The sequence below is a fragment of the Centruroides sculpturatus genome, unplaced genomic scaffold, assembly GCF_000671375.1.
Source record: "Centruroides sculpturatus isolate CEXI.00-Female unplaced genomic scaffold, Cexi_2.0 scaffold713, whole genome shotgun sequence".
Classification (NCBI taxonomy): domain Eukaryota; kingdom Metazoa; phylum Arthropoda; class Arachnida; order Scorpiones; family Buthidae; genus Centruroides; species Centruroides sculpturatus.
The window spans coordinates 259,775-281,812 of record NW_019385143.1 but is presented as its reverse complement, the minus strand read 5'-3'; the positions used below and the strand labels follow the sequence as shown (position 1 = coordinate 281,812).

General features: G+C 29.3%; 1 protein-coding gene across 2 annotated transcripts in view; it reads right to left on the bottom strand.

Moving 5' to 3' along the window:
- The window catches only part of LOC111635380 (nose resistant to fluoxetine protein 6-like), a 34,634-nt gene extending 15,336 nt beyond the window's left edge, over positions 1–19,298 (bottom strand). The window contains exons 1-2 of one of the 2 annotated variants that reach the window (XM_023380333.1): positions 19,176–19,298; positions 11,801–12,031 (exon numbers count right to left, since the gene is read on the bottom strand). In XM_023380333.1, the coding sequence (XP_023236101.1) occupies positions 11,801–11,906 (106 nt within the window). In that variant the 5' untranslated portion in view covers positions 11,907–12,031; positions 19,176–19,298. Of the gene's footprint in view, positions 1–11,800; positions 12,136–19,175 lie in introns of those variants that run through there. The other variant, XM_023380331.1, reaches the window with a different exon arrangement.
- Between the last annotated feature and the right edge of the window lie 2,740 nt (positions 19,299–22,038).

Below are 22,038 nucleotides of genomic sequence, written 5' to 3'. Positions count from 1 at the left end.
TACAATAGCGACGATTATTATTTTAAAAAATTTTTGTTAGGCTTAACATCGATGAAAATTCAACGCAAAATAGGTTAATAGCGATATACTAATATACTAATTACATGGGATATAATAATATACTACACTAATAATGGATTTTTTCATACTTTTCGGTTATCCGACTTTTCAATTATCCGACCAACCCCAGTCCCCAATTAGGGCGGATAATCGAGGTTCTACTGTACTTTCTTTGAGTTCCATTTACTTGTTAGAATTTATATAAATATTACGTTATGTGCTGTACCTCGTATAAATAAATGCCATGTTTATCACAAAATATGAAGGGGTGGAGTGGGTTTTCAGGTTTCATGGTAACCTATATTTTCCTCAGAGTCTAGACTCTAGAGAGTGTATAGGCCAGACAGACCATTTTATTTTAAATACGCTATATAGATGAATAAAATGCAAGAGAAGCGAGATGAAACCCAGACCAGTCACACATGTCGACCCTTAATCTTCTCTAAAAGCTATAAAAGTATATGAATAAAATTTAATTCTGTGATTTGCCAAGTGTCTATATAAATTCAATAAATAATCTGTGTTTGAATTAAAAAAATATATGAATAAAATTAATAAAATTAATTTTTTATCACTGTATCAAAATAAATATTAATTTACACCATTCTTTACATAAAATATTAAATGTTGGGACCAAATATTTATCAGAAGACGAAAAAATCAGAAGTATTTCACTGGCAATTTTTATAATAAAGTGATCAGATTTTATAATCAAAATTAACAAACGGATTTTTAATATGTTTTTTAGTTTCGAGAACTTTCGACATCATTAATTCTGATAAATAAATTATAATGAAATTTTAATTATGCAATAAGTATTCCTCGCCGCGTACATTTGTGACATTCTACGCAATGCAAATTACTTATTTAGCCTATTTTTCCTTTATTTAACACATCTCAATTTTAATAATACACTTCAATTTACATTTATAAGCTAGAGAAGAAGTGTGTTGCCTAAGATTCAAAGGATGAAAGGATGAATCATACTCATTAATACGAAGAGATTACAATTTTCAAAATTTAATTAGGTTTGTAATAAATTATTATGTATATTATGTATATGTATATGTATATACATATACATAATATACATAATAATTTATTACAGACAATGAACTATAATATATATATATTATAGTTCGTTGTATACTTTATACATATTTCCCCACGCAAACTACCACACAAACACATATGGTACATATCTGTATAGTTTATGTATATGACTGTGCGTGTGTGTAGGGCATACAATGAACTATACTTTAGAAATTACATAATCTATAAAGGGCATAATAATATGCTTGAATATATATATATATATAAGTATATATTATTTACTATATAAAAAGTTGCCTAAAAGTCAGTTAACCGAATTTTTTGCAAGCAATTCAACAAGTTTTATAAAGCTTTTAAGTGATCCCATAAAAAAAACTGGTGGAACCAGGTTGAAAAAGTAGAGCTCAGCTAAAACAACTAAGTAAAAGGAAACTTTAGAAAGTTGTGGCTTAAGAATACTGGAAGCAGATTTTGACAGGTAAGACTCAACGTGTGAACAAAATGCATATTACAAAGATTACAATTACAGGAAGTTTTGTATACAATAGTAATTTAGTTTATTACAAAGGAACCACATTATACAAAATACGCATATAAATATAATATTAAAAAATTAGAATTTTGACTTCTTTTTATTTAAAGTGCGTTCATTTTGACAGATGCCAGAATAGTGCACTCATTTACGTCAGTTTGACGTCATTCCTACAGGCTATACTGTCATATTTGTACTTTAAACAAGGAGCAGGTTTATAAAAAAAAATATTAGAGAAAAATTTCAAAACTTTTCGTATTCCTTTTATTTAACGTAGGATTTTTTATGTGCTCACGATTCTGTTAAAGTCCTATTATTGAAACTTTTAATTTCATCAAAACTTTCAAACGCAATTTCTAATTTATTATATTTCGACATTTAGAAGGATTCTAGTTTAGATATCATTAAACTTACAACACAATAAGACACCTTACATATCTAGTACTTTCTATTGAGAAATTCTCGGTTCGTAAATATATATATATCCTCTCATTTATGATTTCAAAAAAGAATTTTTTAGAATGCCCACATCGATAGAACGATTTTAAATATTCTTCTACGCTATACATTTTCAAATTAACCTTGAAAAAACATTGCTTAACTCCATCCTTAATAATAATAATAACAACAATAATAATTTATCTGTGCTACTTTTATTAGAACAATTATTACTGCCAATAGAATGTTCATAGAATTTAACATGTTCTTGATATAAAATACTATCAAAGAAAACTGGAATTTCAAGTCAATGTTAATTAATTACCTGTAATATTTTCTAAGCTGTCGAATAATATAACTGACAAACACATTTGACAGGTTCAATTATAATTTAAAATGATCAAATTCAAATTTTTTTTTCATTGAAATGTGAAATTTCAAGGTAGTCATTTCTATAATTGGATATAAATCAACTGTATCTTAAATTATAGATTAATAGCAGTTATTTTTCTTGTTACTCGATTAAGTGGGGTAAACATGCATGCCTTCTTACAGAAGGTCAGTAGGATCTTTTGGTTTCTGGCCTCACATTTACGGGGTCTCGAATTCATTACGAATTAAGCAAATTCTTAAGAAAACTGTCTTTATTATTTGAAAAATATAATATCATTTTCTAACAAATAACGTTTCTGCCTATTGTTTAGTGCTAGACATAGGCCTATTATCTTATTATAACTTTCAGCATGCCCAAAAATTTTGGTCAGGATTCGCTCCTATTCCGCAAATATAAAAGAAATTAATGAACGATATTTATCTATTGTCCCATGCAACTTAGTCGTATGTCGACCAAAACTTGGCCTCGAAAACAAAGAATATTCCTTAATTTCAAGTCCAAGTTAGCCCCGATTGCAACTTTGTGGGAGCGCTCATCCGACGTTGAACTACAAGAAGCTTCAACGACGTTTGAAGCTTCTTGCATAATGCCGTTTTTTATAGTTTGTGCCCTCTTCTTTTTTATAGTCTGCCCATTAATGTAGTCAAGAAATGATTTTGATAGTTCGAAAAATGTACAAATAATTAAGGTATTTTTTCAATTTTCCCTCACTTTTCTCCTATTACAAGGTAATAAACCACGAGCTTTAAAAAACCTGGGAATACGCACGTTTTAAAAATAACCTCCCTCGGAGTTATTTTTACAAACAAAATACAGCATTCCTAGAAGTTCTAGATTCAGATTTTGTTAATCTGGTCTTGAATTACTGTAGTTTAAAAAGTTTAAGAATTCAAATAAATTTTTATTCCTTTATTTTTGCATTGATTGTAAGTATTGCAAGATATCATATCATGCAATACTTTCGATCTGGAATGAATAGCGAAATATGTAAATTAACTTACGGGGGAGATATGAATTTGCACGTGCGATTTAACTTACTATACAGTAGAACCTCGATTATCCGCCCCCGATCAACCGACCCCTCGGTTAACCGACCATCCTAGTCGGCAAATTTCAAATGTCCGCTAGTGATGTGGCGCTACAATATTTGGCTATGTCTTGGCTACTTTAATATTATTTTTACGTGTTTTAGCTGGCAACACTCATTCGACCATGAAAGGGAGCCAGTATTTAAACGAAGCTTAATTTTCTAATTTTTAACGATACAATAGCGACGATTATTATTTTAAAAAATTTTTGTTAGGCTTAACATCGATGAAAATTCAACGCAAAATAGGTTAATAGCGATATACTAATATACTAATTACATGGGATATAATAATATACTACACTAATAATGGATTTTTTCATACTTTTCGGTTATCCGACTTTTCAATTATCCGACCAACCCCAGTCCCCAATTAGGGCGGATAATGGAGGTTCTACTGTACTTTCTTTGAGTTCCATTTACTTGTTAGAATTTATATAAATATTACGTTATGTGCTGTACCTCGTATAAATAAATGCCATGTTTATCACAAAATATGAAGGGGTGGAGTGGGTTTTCAGGTTTCATGGTAACCTATATTTTCCTCAGAGTCTAGACTCTAGAGAGTGTATAGGCCAGACAGACCATTTTATTTTAAATACGCTATATAGATGAATAAAATGCAAGAGAAGCGAGATGAAACCCAGACCAGTCATACATGTCGACCCTTAATCTTCTCTAAAAGCTATAAAAGTATATGAATAAAATTTAATTCTGTGATTTGCCAAGTGTCTATATAAATTCAATAAATAATCTGTGTTTGAATTTAAAAAATATATGAATAAAATTAATAAAAGTAGGCTAATAAAATTAATTTTTTATCACTGTATCAAAATAAATATTAATTTACACCATTCTTTACATAAAATATTAAATGTTGGGACCAAATATTTATCAGAAGACGAAAAAATCAGAAGTATTTCACTGGCAATTTTTATAATAAAGTGATCAGATTTTATAATCAAAATTAACAAACGGATTTTTAATATGTTTTTTAGTTTCGAGAACTTTCGACATCATTAATTCTGATAAATAAATTATAATGAAATTTTAATTATGCAATAAGTATTCCTCGCCGCGTACATTTGTGACATTCTACGCAATGCAAATTACTTATTTAGCCTATTTTTCCTTTATTTAACACATCTCAATTTTAATAATACACTTCAATTTACATTTATAAGCTAGAGAAGAAGTGTGTTGCCTAAGATTCAAAGGATGAAAGGATGAATCATACTCATTAATACGAAGAGATTACAATTTTCAAAATTTAATTAGGTTTGTAATAAATTATTATGTATATTATGTATATGTATATACATATACATAATATACATAATAATTTATTACAGACAATGAACTATAATATATATATATTATAGTTCGTTGTATACTTTATACATATTTCCCCACGCAAACTACCACACAAACACATATGGTACATATCTGTATAGTTTATGTATATGACTGTGCGTGTGTGTAGGGCATACAATGAACTATACTTTAGAAATTACATAATCTATAAAGGGCATAATAATATGCTTGAATATATATATATATATAAGTATATATTATTTACTATATAAAAAGTTGCCTAAAAGTCAGTTAACCGGGTTTTTTGCAAGCAATTCAACAAGTTTTATAAAGCTTTTAAGTGATCCCATAAAAAAAACTGGTGGAACCAGGTTGAAAAAGTAGAGCTCAGCTAAAACAACTAAGTAAAAGGAAACTTTAGAAAGTTGTGGCTTAAGAATACTGGAAGCAGATTTTGACAGGTAAGACTCAACGTGTGAACAAAATGCATATTACAAAGATTACAATTACAGGAAGTTTTGTATACAATAGTAATTTAGTTTATTACAAAGGAACCACATTATACAAAATACGCATATAAATATAATATTAAAAAATTAGAATTTTGACTTCTTTTTATTTAAAGTGCGCTCATTTTGACAGATGAATAGTGCACTCATTTACGTCAGTTTGACGTCATTCCTACAGACTATACTGTCATATTTGTACTTTAAACAAGGAGCAGGTTTATAAAAAAAATATTAGAGAAAAATTTCAAAACTTTTCGTATTCCTTTTATTTAACGTGGGATTTTTTATGCGCTCACGATTCTGTTAAAGTCTTATTATTGAAACTTTTAATTTCATCAAAACTTTCAAACGCAATTTCTAATTTATTATATTTCGACATTTAGAAGGATTCTAGTTTAGATATCATTAAACTTACAACACAATAAGACACCTTACATATCTAGTACTTTCTATTGAGAAATTCTCGGTTCGTAAATATATATATATATATATATCCTCTCATTTATGATTTCAAAAAAGAATTTTTAACAATGCCCACATCGATAGAACGATTTTAAATATTCTTCTACGCTATACATTTTCAAATTAACCTTGAAAAAACATTGCTTAACTCCATCCTTAATAATAATAATAACAACAATAATAATTTATCTGTGCTACTTTTATTAGAACAATTATTACTGCCAATAGAATGTTCATAGAATTTAACATGTTCTTGATATAAAATACTATCAAAGAAAACTGGAATTTCAAGTCAATGTTAATTAATTACCTGTAATATTTTCTAAGCTGTCGAATAATATAACTGACAAACACATTTGACAGGTTCAATTATAATTTAAAATGATCAAATTCAAATTTTTTTTTCATTGAAATGTGAAATTTCAAGGTAGTCATTTCTATAATTGGATATAAATCAACTGTATCTTAAATTATAGATTAATAGCAGTTATTTTTCTTGTTACTCGATTAAGTGGGGTAAACATGCATGCCTTCTTACAGAAGGTCAGTAGGATCTTTTGGTTTCTGGCCTCACATTTACGGGGTCTCGAATTCATTACGAATTAAGCAAATTCTTAAGAAAACTGTCTTTATTATTTGAAAAATATAATATAATTTTCTAATTCTATTTTGTTTTCTTATATTGGGGGCCTCAAAAAGATGAGTGGCACGTCTCTTAGTGACTGAGAGGCCCATTAGATATTTTTAATATAATAATTTAAAAAAGGAAAGTCTTCAACATAATTAATTACAATTCTATGATTAAATAATAGAAATTGTAGTTATAATTACAAAAATTAGAAATTTGATTTTTGTTTATTTATTTAAAGTATGTACATTTTNGTTCCCATGGGCCGACAGCAGCTGGGTGAGGGAGTGATCCGTGGAAAAATGCTGGTTCTTTATCCTGTTCTCGATGTTGGGGATGAAGTTATGGGTCACTCTCCCAGTTTTGCTGGTGTCCCATTCCTTCTGCCAAAGAGTGATGAGTGCCTTGTGGATGGCCGACCAGACGTGAGAGACGGGAATTGCAGCATAACTGTGGCTGCTGGCAATCTGGTTAGCCTTCCTGGCTACCAGCCATCACCAACAGGAGGCTCCAAACAAATCTTTTATAAGAAAACATTTTCCTCAAAACTTCCCCATAGAAAAATGTCTGAAGTCGACAGTGTACGTGGGCCCCCTAATTCAAATTCACCCGGGTCCCATGAAGCCATAACGCGCCACTGGTAGGAGATTATGAAGTGGTGCCACTCTAAAAAACACATATACGTTACACTATAATGCATTTACGCATTAAATTCTACATTTAATTATATTTATCGAGCTTCGGGATGAGGAATTGAGTGGGTCACACCCTAAAACATTATTAAAATGCATTGTCATCGAACTTATTGATAGTTACATCCTCAAAGTTTCAGTTGTGAGTGAATTTGATTTGCGAGATTTGAGGACATGATGCAAAGCAAATTAAATAAAAGCGTTTATTAATAAAAACAGAATATTTCAGATATTAATTAAAATAGTAAATATTATCATTTTTAACATTATAATTGATAAAACATTTAATTTAACAGTCTAATATCTAATAAATAGTTTGAAGCAACAATATAGCCTTATAGTAACACTAAATAGTAGTAAATAATTACACGAACCTACTGGCCTTATTGTTGCAATTATCAGGCTTATCATACAGCTTCTGATAATTATAATCCTGAGGCTCGTGTGATTATATACTACTATTTAACAGATTAACTGACTAAAAGCTCGTATCGAACTTACATTAACATTTTTCTTTCCGAAATTTTTTGCTGTTTAAAATAAAGATTTAATAGGAAAAACTAATTTCGAGTTATTAATTGAAACTTTAGAGTTTTTGGTACTTTAAATTTGGTTATGAGTAGAAAGTATATTGTACAGTACATTAGCCTATATAAGACTACTATATTGAAAATTAACTTAATGTTTTTAATATTATATTAAACTTATTCTTACACAAAAATCAGTAATATCTTAGAAGATTGTCTCACAAAACACACAAACCCTTAATGAAATAGAACTAGAAAGTACTATTTTAAAAAATTTTTGTTAGGCTTAACATCGATGAAAATTCAACGCAAAGTAGGTTAATAGCGATATACTAATATACTAATTACATGAGATATAATAATATACTATACTAATAATGTATTTTTTCATATTTTTCGGTTATCCGTTTTTTCAGTTATCCGACCAACCCCAGTCCCCAAGTGAGTCGGATAATCGATGCTCTACTGTAATTATGATAAGAAAGTAATGAGTATCTAGTTTAATTCGTTTCTTTGATTATGAATTATTTAACTTTCGTTACCAAATACTTATCCAGGTAATTATTATACATCATTACCTTACTCAACTTTGTCCTAATTACTTCTCTGTTTCGTTTCTTAAAAAAATATGGTCAAGGAAAGTCGGAAATCTGTAATTTTTTTAGCACCAGAAGTTACATATTTTTTTATTTTTCTTTCATACGATCGACCTAAATAGTTTTAAATGACTTTAAAATCATTCCTGACGTACGAATTATATTCAGTAACAATTTATTTGTGTGAAATAATTGCAATAAATAGGAGGCAACTAAATTAAGTAATCAAGGCTAAAGAAACAATTACACAATTTTTCAATTCAGATTTGTAAAATATCATTTTATATTTTCTATTTTCTGCACTTTTGTACTTAGTTTACTTGAGATTAAAACTTCAGACACATAAAATTATTCAAATTTTATAAGATAAACATTGCATAAAATTAAATTTCTAAATAAGTTTTCGTTTCACAATAATATATATTTCAAATTTTCACTGTTGTAGAAGATCCTAGAATATTAATTATTGCATAGCTTATGATAAATATGATTAATTAATCATCAAGAATTTTATTGTAATGAAGCAAAATATAAATTTATAAATTTTCCAACTACTTTCTTGCTGAATGAATTATAATTTTTATGCATCTCTTGACAAAAATTTGAGCTTGATTAATTGTTAAATAAGCATTCTATCACAATTCTTTACTTCAATTTATACATTTTTATAGTATTTTTATTTGCATTAAATTAAAACTGTGCTAATTAAAAACGCTTTATCCAATTTTTTCTTCATTTTTTTAAAATTAATACTATGAAAAATGCTACTTTCTACAGCTAGAATATTAATACATAATGCTATTTTGAATTGTCTACGCTTACCGTTAGACAATAATTATTCTTAAAAAAATTGTGACAAATTGCACATAAAACTAAATTAATTTAGCTTCAAGGAAAATGTTTGTCTACTATCAATGGTATAGAAATCAATGCTGTTCTTGATGAAAACATTATTATTATACACTACATATATAACACTATACTATACTGTATAACATACATAAGCTATACGTATGTTATATAATATTTTATACATATTGTACAGCGATGGTCGAGGAAACTTCAGAGCTCGGGGTTAGAATTCGGTTTAGATACGCATAAATTTTTCATGTGCTTCCGGTTATATCGGGCGCCGTCTACCATTACCCGGGGCCCCATTTCGAGTCTACCTGAACCCATGATGGGTATAGAAAAAGGCCTTCTTAACGCCCATGAGGTAAGACTGAGTCTACAAATAAGCTATAGCTTAGGGCTTGATGCCAGAGAGGATCTCGCGCCATTCTCAAAAAAGTAGTATTATGTATTATTCAGCGTTATTTGATGGATGATGTAGGGCCTCTTGTATGTCATAGCTTAGGGCCACTAAATGTTTAAATCTAGTTTTGCATAGAATGATGATATAGAGCAGCGTTTCTCAACCTCTAACGAATCGTCGCCCCCTTCAACGTAGTATCGCCCCCTTCAATAAAACCGTTACGTAGTATCGCCCCCTTCACTTCAAAATTCCGATGCCGTGAGCCAGGGCTAACGCCAAACTCGTACTGCATTGAATAGACTATTGACTAGTATAATGTTATTCGTTTAATTATTGTACGATATAACGAATAAAATATTTAATTAATCTTAATATAATGTTTTACTATATCGCCCAGAAAATTGTTTTTCGCCCCCCAAAATATAAATTGTTACAAATCACCCCTCAACATGGAAAAACGCCCACATGGGGGCGATATCGCCTCCGTTGAGAAACACTGATATAGAGTAAACAGTATATATCACATTATGTATATTGGAAGAAACAACTGTTATAATTTTAATGTATTTTTGCTTAAATTCTGTACAATACAATATAATTGTATTATTCTGAATACTAAACTATATTTGGCTATTTATTTTGGAGAAAATCAAGTTATAAAAACACTAACTTTTAATTCGACTACAGTATAATTTACAGTAATTCACTCAAGAAAGCATTGTGTAGGCCTAACCAAATCAAAAATGATACATTTTATTAATAAGACATAAAAGTAATGTATGAAATGAATTAGTTAGATATCTTCGTAAACGTAATTATTAATACATTTTTCGAACAAAATAAAGAAGTAATTACGTAATAATTAATAATAAAACAGTGGCGCTTTAGCTTATGGGCAAAAAGAGTAATGTCCTGGAGCCATTACCAACAGGAGGCTCCAAACAAATCTTTTATAAGAAAACATTTTCCTCAAAACTTCCCCATAGAAAAATGTCTGAAGTCGACAGTGTACGTGGGCCCCCTAATTCAAATTCACCCGGGTCCCATGAAGCCATAACGCGCCACTGGTAGGAGATTATGAAGTGGTGCCACTCTAAAAAACACATATACGTTACACTATAATGCATTTACGCATTAAATTCTACATTTAATTATATTTATCGAGCTTCGGGATGAGGAATTGAGTGGGTCACACCCTAAAACATTATTAAAATGCATTGTCATCGAACTTATTGATAGTTACATCCTCAAAGTTTCAGTTGTGAGTGAATTTGATTTGCGAGATTTGAGGACATGATGCAAAGCAAATTAAATAAAAGCGTTTATTAATAAAAACAGAATATTTCAGATATTAATTAAAATAGTAAATATTATCATTTTTAACATTATAATTGATAAAACATTTAATTTAACAGTTTAATATCTAATAAATAGTTTGAAGCAACAATATAGCCTTATAGTAACACTAAATAGTAGTAAATAATTACACGAACCTACTGGCCTTATTGTTGCAATTATCAGGCTTATCATACAGCTTCTGATAATTATAACAATAAGGCCAGTAGGCTCGTGTGATTATATACTACTATTTAACAGATTAACTGACTAAAAGCTCGTATCGAACTTACATTAACATTTTTCTTTCCGAAATTTTTTGCTGTTTAAAATAAAGATTTAATAGGAAAAACTAATTTCGAGTTATTAATTGAAACTTTAGAGTTTTTGGTACTTTAAATTTGGTTATGAGTAGAAAGTATATTGTACAGTACATTAGCCTATATAAGACTACTATATTGAAAATTAACTTAATGTTTTTAATATTATATTAAACTTATTCTTACACAAAAATCAGTAATATCTTAGAAGATTGTCTCACAAAACACACAAACCCTTAATGAAATAGAACTAGAAAGTACAACCCTGACAACACACAGACCCATATAAAATTACAATACATATTAATAAAATGCATTTAAAATAAAACTATAAAAAATAAAAAAGGTAATAATAAACATTTTATATAAGCTTATTAAACACCTTAAATTATATAATATTTTTTTTATATTTTTGACAATCTTTTACTTGCATTTGGATTGGGATTTCATCATAAATAGTTTTGAATAATTTAGAAATGTTTTTTTATTCGTTACAAGTTTTAATAAATTTATATTAATTAATAAAGAAAATATTAAATACCAAATATACCAAAATGTCTTGTAATTAAAAAAAAATCATCAACATTTAACTACTTACTTTTAAGAGCCCAATTTTTCAATCGACGTAATCCAAAAAACACTTTCATTAAACTCGTTGAACATTTTTTATTTATTTTAATTTCGGAATTAAGTCTCATAGCCATGGGTAAAACATATTTTAAAGCTTTTTCGATAAGTTGACGAGTGAAAAGTTCCGCGTGCTTAAAGGTTTCGTAGGATTTATCCTTAATAACTGTCGAGTTACCTTCATTAGATTCTGATATATTCACTAAAAATAAAAGCAGAAAAACTAGAATTAATATTCCTTCGATTTTCATACTGTTTCAGCTCACTTCACTCTCTCTCGTTTTCACGGCGGGAATAAACACGCTGAAAGTTTTTCTTCACATTTATAACCTTGACATTAATAATGATTCGGAGTTAAGACCTATAAACCTAATATTTATTACAAGTTTATCCCATGAAACATTATTCCATGATAATATTAACTGATATATATAGACGAATTGTAATCAGTTTTATATTTTTTATTATAAAAAGTTTTGTAGCAGATACACGTGACTTATTACATCAGTTAAATACTTTAGTCAAAACGTTAATAATTCTTGTGAAATCGAATAGAATATAAATGTCATGTAAAATATAAATAAAATTTTTAAACATCTGTTAGGTTTCATTGTTTCTGATTTTTTATTTATCTATTTATTTCTTTTTGTTTTAATATTATAAATGAATGCATGTCTCTCCCTCTCTCTCTGTTAATTTATATATAATAATATTCCTAAATTTTAACTAATTTAATTTTCAGAATAATAGTATAACATGACTTTTAGATTTATACATAAAATAAAACAATAGTTATTAGAATCTACTGTATACGTCATGATAAATATTCAGTTACACAAATGTTGTCACTAGTAAACAAGGAAAATCATTTTAAAAAATCCAGCAGAGTTGCATAACTTTTCCGGCAAAAACACTGAAAATTGTGTGGAGCCATCTGTTACGATATTTTATTTTAAAAATCTTTTTATATTTTTAATAATTATAAAATGGCATAAAGCTTAATTTTGAGGATAGGGATGAGTTTTATAAAAAAAAAAACTGTAAATGCTAATAACGAATAAAATCGTCATTAAGTCCGACCCTATTGGAGATACACATGAACTCCATTATTTCCCCACCCTCTCGACCTTTAACCATCAGAATTTAATAACACCAATCCTCCTAATACACAAATCTCCCGGCAAAATTTCAGAAATTCTCAACAAAAAGCCTCAAACATGGTGAACAGAATCGTACACCCCACACGCACACATTAACATCCATACATACAGAAATTACCCCCGAATTTTTTTGCATTTCTCGACGTTTCAAGTTGTCTTAAGTCCAAAAATGTAAAAATCTTGAAGGTCATTTTTTGACCGATCGTCATACTTTCCCTCTGTTATATATAACAGAGAAATACTTAAGAAAAACTGTTCAGATTTTAATAATTTTGAACAAATATAAACAAAAAAAAGTAATTTTAATGCATTGTATAATCTCTCAATTTGAAATTTTACGGTGGCGACTAGCATATTTTCAAACGCACATAAATTATGGATGTTTTATATACAACCGCTTGATTACAGGGATATTAACAAGGAAAAACTTCAATTTAACATTTTACTCACGTTTTGCTGATATTAATCATTGTTAAAAAAGGATATATCATTATGTTAAAACTACTCCGCACATTACAGTGTAGCTGAAAAATTAAAAAAATTTATACAGATATAAAATACATAATTGGAAACGCTTATTTAATGATTTAAGTAATTAAACACACAAATTTTATCCAAAAATAGCGATTTTAAATTACTATATTAATTCATAGTTATAACTACAGATGAGAAATGAGTAAATGTGTTGGAGTCAACCTGTCTTCAAGCGTTTATTCTAAATTAATTTGTAAAATTTACTTCAAAACACGCCTTTAAATTTACATAATAAGAAAATTACCATGTAAATTTAGAGTAATAAATCAATGGAAAACGAAAAATTGGTTCCTGAAAACAGATTAATAATAAGCGCTTTTACGTGATGTTTTTACAAAAATTTCTACGGTTTAACATTGAAAATGACTTTTTATTAGCTTGGACTTTTCTTCAAATTCTGTTTTTCAGTAGGACACTTTCAATATTCATAATTAATCGAAGAGATATATACAACATTCTCAGCAGATCCTTTGGTGAACATTACCATATTTTTTATTCAAGCAATGGCGCATTATCCTATGGGAAAAAAGCAATTGCCTGGGAGCCTCCACCAACAACGGACCCAAACATATCTTTTATAAGAAAATATTTCTCATAAAAATCCTTCCGAAGAAAAATGTCTGAGCTCAACGTTGTACATAAGATCCGCTAATTTAAATTTGCCTGGGACCCATGAGGCTATAACGCGCAACTGTATTCAAGGATGTTAATAGGGTAAGGACACTTTAAATGATATTAAAAATTCTTTGGGATGTATATATTTAAGTTTACAGGTATTAAGTAAGTTTTTCTTAACATTTTAATTAGAATATAGACCTAATTTTAATTCAAATGTCATTCGATAATAAATTCGAATTTTGATTGTAAATTAGACAAGATTTATGTTAGTTCAGGGAATTAAGCCTGGTTTATGCATGTTAAAATTTGGCTACAAAATTAAGATTATCAGGTATAGGCAAAACTGAGAATCATTACAAGATAATATCATTGAATACCAAGGATAAAATGAGGACAAGGTCATGCAGAAGGAGCATTGACATCTCTTTTAATAGACCCTAATAAATTCCAAAAGCCTTATGTAAACAAATCGTTTATAACTGAATACTAGTCTACATCATAATATACTAGTGCTGTATATATAGTAAACATTGGCGCGTTGTAACTTCAAAGAGCCCTGGGAAATTTTTGGGGAAATATTTTCTTATAAAAGATTACTATGTAATACGTCTCTGTAATCCAACAAATGGTAGACGGACTCACAGCGAATTTTCAGTTAGGAACTACAATTTTATTCTCAAAACCATTTGTTAGATTACAGAGACGTATTACATAGAGATTTAATATACAGCAATCCAGTTATATAGTATAAAAGATTAGTTTGTCTGGCAATTGTCTGGGACCCTCTTTTGGGTGGGGGCCCCAGACAATTGACTTTTTGCTCATAGATAACGCGCCACTGATAGTAAGATAGAGCGTGGATAGAATTTGGTTACATAATAATTTTATTGGTGTAATTTAAAAACTTTCATAAGAAAGGAGTTAATTTGGCATGACAGGTTTCCATCTGTAATGTGTAATCTGGACTTAATAAAGGAAAAATAAATTCTTAATCAGTTTCTAACCCACTTATTATTAAATTGTTATTTACTGTTTACCATTTATCAGTACTTATTTAAGGGCTTATCATCCATTGAGACTTATTTTTATTTCCTTTATTACTCTACTAATTGTACTACAAACATCTACATTTTTGGCCATCCTAAAATGCATTTCGGCTCTTTTCAGTCGAGTAATATTAGCCTAATAAAACGACACTAATTTGCATGATACACACTGAAACTACTGACAAACATGTCTAAAATGTGTACAGTACGTATATATAGTTTAAAAACTTAACACATTTAATTAAATTAATTAATTATCAGATAGCTATCGACAGCATATCTACAAATATTTAATTTAATACTGTACTTATTTTCATAAATACTTTTTTACGTTTTATTACCGATTTAGACTACGAGTGTAAACCTAATTACAGTACTGTAGCGCGTTATAGTTTCATGAGGCTCAGGCAAATCTGAATTAGAAGGTCTTAATGTAACTTAGTGCTGAATTCAGATATTTTTCTTCAGGGGAAATTTTTGGGGAAATATTGGTTTGGAGCATCCTGTTGATGGAGGACCAGACAATTGCCCCTTTTACCCTTGTGCAACAGTTACAGTATTTTTTCTCTTAAGCTATACCATTACACGATATTTAGTTACATTAATTTTTTCATAAGTGGTCTTTAAACAAGTTTTTCGTGTAATTAAATTAGTAATTAGAATAGAAACATAACTTAGTTTCCTCTGAATATTATAATTTAAATTAATTTCGAATTCAAAAGAATCTTAGTGATTTCATTCATCTGTCGAGATTTTTTAAAATTATTGTTATAACAATATTCTCTAACAATGGATAATTTATAATCAAGAAATGAATAAAAGGAAAAATTTATATTAAATTGTCATCTTAAATTAATTAATAAAGTGGATTTATACAAAAACAAAAAAAAAAAAAACAAAATGGCACGCAACATTTCAGCAATATGCCAAGGGGGTGTTTCGCGGAGAATTTTCTATGGAAAATGGTTCTGTTTAAGTGTTAAGACACGTTAATAAAACACGGAAAATTCCACGTGACCAATCCGTTGAGGAGGCGTACTTATGACCAACTACCAGTAATCCACTCGGCCATTTGTGGGCTTAAGTTACTAAGTAAACCACGAGGTTCTGTACAGAGTCCTGTATTATTGTACAAGATTTAGATTTAAAAGTATTGTTAATGTAGAAAATAAATAACGGTTAATTAGATCACCTTGTAAAAAATCTTGAAGCATGTTCAAATTTATGACACAAATAAAAGTATGCACGTAAATCACAAATGAAAGTATGCTATCAATAAAATGACTCATACCTGTTTGCCTTAAAAAAGTTATCAATAAATCTTAAATATTGGTAATAAATATATTTTTTTATGCATCTAATTATTATTTTACGTAAAATGAATGATATTTATAAAGATAATTAACGTGAATATTAATTAAAAGATGATAAATTATAATCAATAGACTATATATTAAAAAATGTTAATAACGCATAAACTTTTTTCTATATCCTAATTATAAAAATTATTTAGAATTTTGTTGCAAATTTTCTATTTAATAAAATGCATCGACGATAGACTATCTGCGAATTCATTAATTAATCAGTGTTCTGTACATGCTGTATACTGATTAACATGTACAGTACATGCCATAGCTTAAACATAAGTAATTTGCATAGAATCTTTCTCAGAATTATTTATTAAGATAATTCTGAGAAAGTATATGTAAAAAGTTATATAATTTAATTTTTTATTTCATGAATAAATTATAATACGTTGGATATAAGCCAAACCAAATGTACACAAGTCAATTGAGCTTGAATTATCTCCGGAATTGAATATTAATAACAGAAAAAATATAATTTGTTTGTATCAAACAAAAGTTAACATTTGTATAAATTATGCTTTACATAATTTAAGACAACTTTTAATTTATCAGCATTATATAAAACTAAATTCTGTATTGTTTCTCAATACTGTATAAGGATAGAATATACAATAATATATAAACACTTTGTGAGTACTACGTTATGAGTTATGACACAACATTTTTCTTTCTTAACGTATTTTCTAAAATTTTTCATTATATTTTACAAACTAATTTATTTTTACTGAATATTTTAACAATGTTTTTATTGTTCATTTTTGTTTTGAAATGATATTGTTGTAGATAACTTATTTCGTAATTAATTTATGTATTATATAAGGAAGTAAAAAGTCGAATATGTCATAAAGTAATACGAGCATTTTTGTTGCAATTTTGCATAATTATTTTTAAATAGGTGACTGGATAGACAACTCTGCATGTTTATTAAAATTGTATTATATATAAAACACTTCGATTATTTGAAATGAAAAATTATTAGACTATTTTATACTGTGGAAATAATTTTAATTAAAATATAATTACAGACAGAGACAAATGAAAACAGAATTCCATTTTCTTTAAAACAATACAACTCAGTTTCAGGTCACAAATGACTGCTTAGAAATTCTTAGAATTGTTTGTTTTTTAATGATTATTATTTTAAAATAATTGTTCTCCGGGTGGTGAACCCCAGGAATTTTTCATAAATGGTCAGTCCCGGATATGTCGAGTCTCGTCTCTCACCACTCGGCCGTTCCCTTTGTAGGCTTGACGAATTCGCGGATATGATTATAAAGACCCTGTTAGTGCTCACAAAAGGCCATTAATATAATTTATTTATTACTCATATATATCAAATTGTTGATTTTATCATGCTAGGAATATCCAATCGTCCTTCGTGAACATGATGTGTCAAAACTATTTATCAGTTTGGATTTTTGTGTTGTTAGGTTACATTTTTGAGAGGAATATAGATAGATAAATGTTAGACACTTGAAGAAAAGTCGAGAAACGTCAGTGCAAACCGATTTGTCAGGCGCAAACCGCGACCTGCTAACAGCGTTCGGTGGTTTCATCCACTCGACCACAGTTGAACGCATTAATATCGTTTTGAAGTGTCTGGAAATTTATTATCTTGGCTAAAAACGCTGCATATTTATTTGACTGTGTCAGGCTTAAAAAATTTAGATTTTTTTCCTGCCCTGTGGGCATTAAGAGTAATTTTATTTTTAATCATATCCATCATGGGTTTGGCTACGTCCACAATGCGAGAAGCCATGTTTTATAACAAAAACTTAGTTAAAATATATAATTCAAACAAATACGATAGGTTTAATCCAATACCGCAATAAAAAAATGTTTGATAATTGAATAAAATTAGTTTAATTTGAATTATTGACTTATTTTCAAAAGTATATATACTGTCTACTTAATGCTGGAATATCCATCAAATTTTACCACAATACTACTCAGTTACAATGTTTCGATTCTATGGTAATTTTATAAACTTATGGTGGGTAACCTTATCCTAGACTAAAAATAGGTTAATATATTACATATATACATATTATATTATATATTCTAGTGATACCTTTATCAAATCTGTATTCATAAAGATTAAATTCTTGCCATCATTCTTTCATATTAATTAAAAGTTCTACTAAAGTGAACCCTGCAGAGCGTATTTATTGCAGCATTGCAACTAAAGTGCAACGATTTAAATAAAGCAAGAGCTGTGATCATTGATCAAAATACTTCTGCAAAACGATTTTTAGTAAAAATCAAATAGAAAAATCAAAAATTATTTTACAGAATAAAATTTTTTAGGACATCGTCATTTTACTAACACTCTCCCATTCCGTTACAAAATTTTTCCATATTCTCTTCTCCAGTATGGACGTCATATTTGAATGCTCCCTCGAATGTTCTCACGGTAGGCACCTCTTCCATCAATCTATCCTTTACGTATAATTCATATTTGTATAATATCTTTGTCTCACACATTAAATTGCACTTTTGGTTTCTTTTATTTCTACATTTTATCAAATAATTATTAAAAAAACAATGATTTCTAGCATCTATCTTTTTACAATTGACATTTTCCAACTATTTTACTCAAATTTAAGATTTAATATATTTACCTGCGTAATATGATTTCGATTTTCTTCATTTTCAAAATTTTTTTTGTATAAAATTTGTTTGATTTTATTTTCATTTTATTATTGACGTGTAATGATCTAATAACTTTGACATAATACCCTTTTCATGCCATAGCTTAAACATAAGTAATTTGCATAGAATCTTTCTCAGAATTATTTATTAAGATAATTCTGAGAAAGTATATGTAAAAAGTTATATAATTTAATTTTTTATTTCATGAATAAATTATAATACGTTGGATATAAGCCAAACCAAATGTACACAAGTCAATTGAGCTTGAATTATCTCCGGAATTGAATATTAATAACAGAAAAAATATAATTTGTTTGTATCAAACAAAAGTTAACATTTGTATAAATTATGCTTTACATAATTTAAGACAACTTTTAATTTATCAGCATTATATAAAACTAAATTCTGTATTGTTTCTCAATACTGTATAAGGATAGAATATACAATAATATATAAACACTTTGTGAGTACTACGTTATGAGTTATGACACAACATTTTTCTTTCTTAACGTATTTTCTAAAATTTTTCATTATATTTTACAAACTAATTTATTTTTACTGAATATTTTAACAATGTTTTTATTGTTCATTTTTGTTTTGAAATGATATTGTTGTAGATAACTTATTTCGTAATTAATTTATGTATTATATAAGGAAGTAAAAAGTCGAATATGTCATAAAGTAATACGAGCATTTTTGTTGCAATTTTGCATAATTATTTTTAAATAGGTGACTGGATAGACAACTCTGCATGTTTATTAAAATTGTATTATATATAAAACACTTCGATTATTTGAAATGAAANGGCGTAGTCGAACGGTACACACTCGGTAAGTAATCCTATAATTTTTTGTCTATAGCATAGTTTATACAGATTATTCCCAAAAAATTATACGTATTTTGGAAATGTTGAGTGGAATTAGTCTAGAATCGGTTAATTTTATAGAAGAAAACCTTTCAAACAGCCTTAGTCCGTAAAGTTTCCACCTATCGGGCTGCGATTGACTCATGTATTTAATCGTTCCTACAACGTAATTTTCGGTTAGCGTGGAACGTATCTAAGCGTTATAGGGGGGTCTACTGTAGAATAATTGTAATCTATTCTTAGTGACACTTGACTTATCGCCTAAAGGTGCACGAACATGGGCCGACTGATAGTCCGGTCAACTCTTTGATGGCCGGATGGCCGGGCGGTCAAGGTGACAGTCTAGCGCTCTGGGGGACTTAGGATCGTATCCAGACGGGTCGAAAAATCCCCAGGAATTTTTCGGGGTTAGTCCGTTCGGATATTGTCGGGTCCCGTCCCTCACCACCCGGCCGCCCCATTGTGGGCCTGGCCGAACCCATAATGAGCCTGCTAAAAAAGAGGCTTTCTTGGGGCCCACGGGGCCAAAAGAATTTAAAAAAAAAGCCTTGATAACTCATCGCTGGTGATGCAGACTGCCTAATCAACCATTAGCCCACTGACGTATAACTTGCTCCCAATTTGACTGCTGATTTAACAAGAGCCTGACCAGATTTAAAATGGCAGCAAGTTATTGTTCCGGTATCTGAATAAAAGCATAAAAAAATATAAAAATAAGTTGCTGCGTTTTATGTAATTGAGAAAGACGTTTTGTTTTTCTATGGCATGATTTTCCTGATAAAATAATGGCATGTATTTGAGAAAAAACTTTGTTGAAATTCAACAAAGCAACTGTGATAGGCCGCGTTTCTTTATGTAGCAAGAGTGTAGCGAAAATGACGTTACGAGCAGCTATCGCTACACGTCGCTGCATTTTAAGAAACGCTTTCCGCTCGAGCTAAACGTGGATGCCGTAATCTATCCTTTAATTCCAGTTATAGCCGAAAGTAGTGCAAACTAGTAACTAGAAAGTATAGATAGTTAGTTAAAAAAAACTACAATACAGTAATTAAATAAAAAGATATAAAGAATTGAGCATTTATCTTTCCATAAATGTGAACAAAGTAAGGAGATAGAAGATATATAATTATATTTAAAATATAGTATTTTTTTATTCTTTAGATAACTTTCAGAGTCATTTTATAAAATTTAATTCTTCTTAATCTTTCCATAATATTTTTATCAACAGTCACTCCGACTTTTTTATTTTTACAGCATAATATCGTATTATGCACACAAGCGTCCATTTTGCTTTACGCGTGTAGCGGACGTAAAAGCTGCTTTAACTTTGCTTGCAGCCACCCCTTGCAGCAAACGTTTAGAAACGGTTCGCTACATTATAGCGCTTCATTAAGAAACACCTTGCTGTGTAGCGATCAAGCAGCGCTGCATAAAGAAACGCGACCATAAGAAAACGAAATAACTATAGTATTGCCAGATCAGACATTAAAAATAGTACAAATTTTAATAATTATTCTATTTCGTACATTTCAATTAAAATTCCCGGCAGTTTAAAAATTTATTGAAATAAATAAGCTTAAAATTTTTTGTGTAGTTTTTTATTATTATTTTTAAACTCTTTCCGCCCTGTGGGCATTAAGAGGACCTCTTTTCAGTAGACCAATTATGGGTTCGGCCAGGCTCACAACGGGACGGCCGGGTGGTTAGGAACGAGGCCCGACATATCCGGACGGACCACCCCCCGAAAAATTCCTGGGGATTTTCGATCCGTTCGAAATCGATCCCGGGTCCCCCAGAGCGGTAGGCTGCCACCTCAGCCGCTCGGCCATTCGGCCTTAAATTTTTTGTGTAGTATCAGAGTCGGTAGATTAACTGGTCTTTCGACTTCCTATCTTCGCTCGTTGCTAGAATCAACTAGAGACAAATGTTACCACCAGGGGCACTGCAATCACTACAAGACCGCTAGA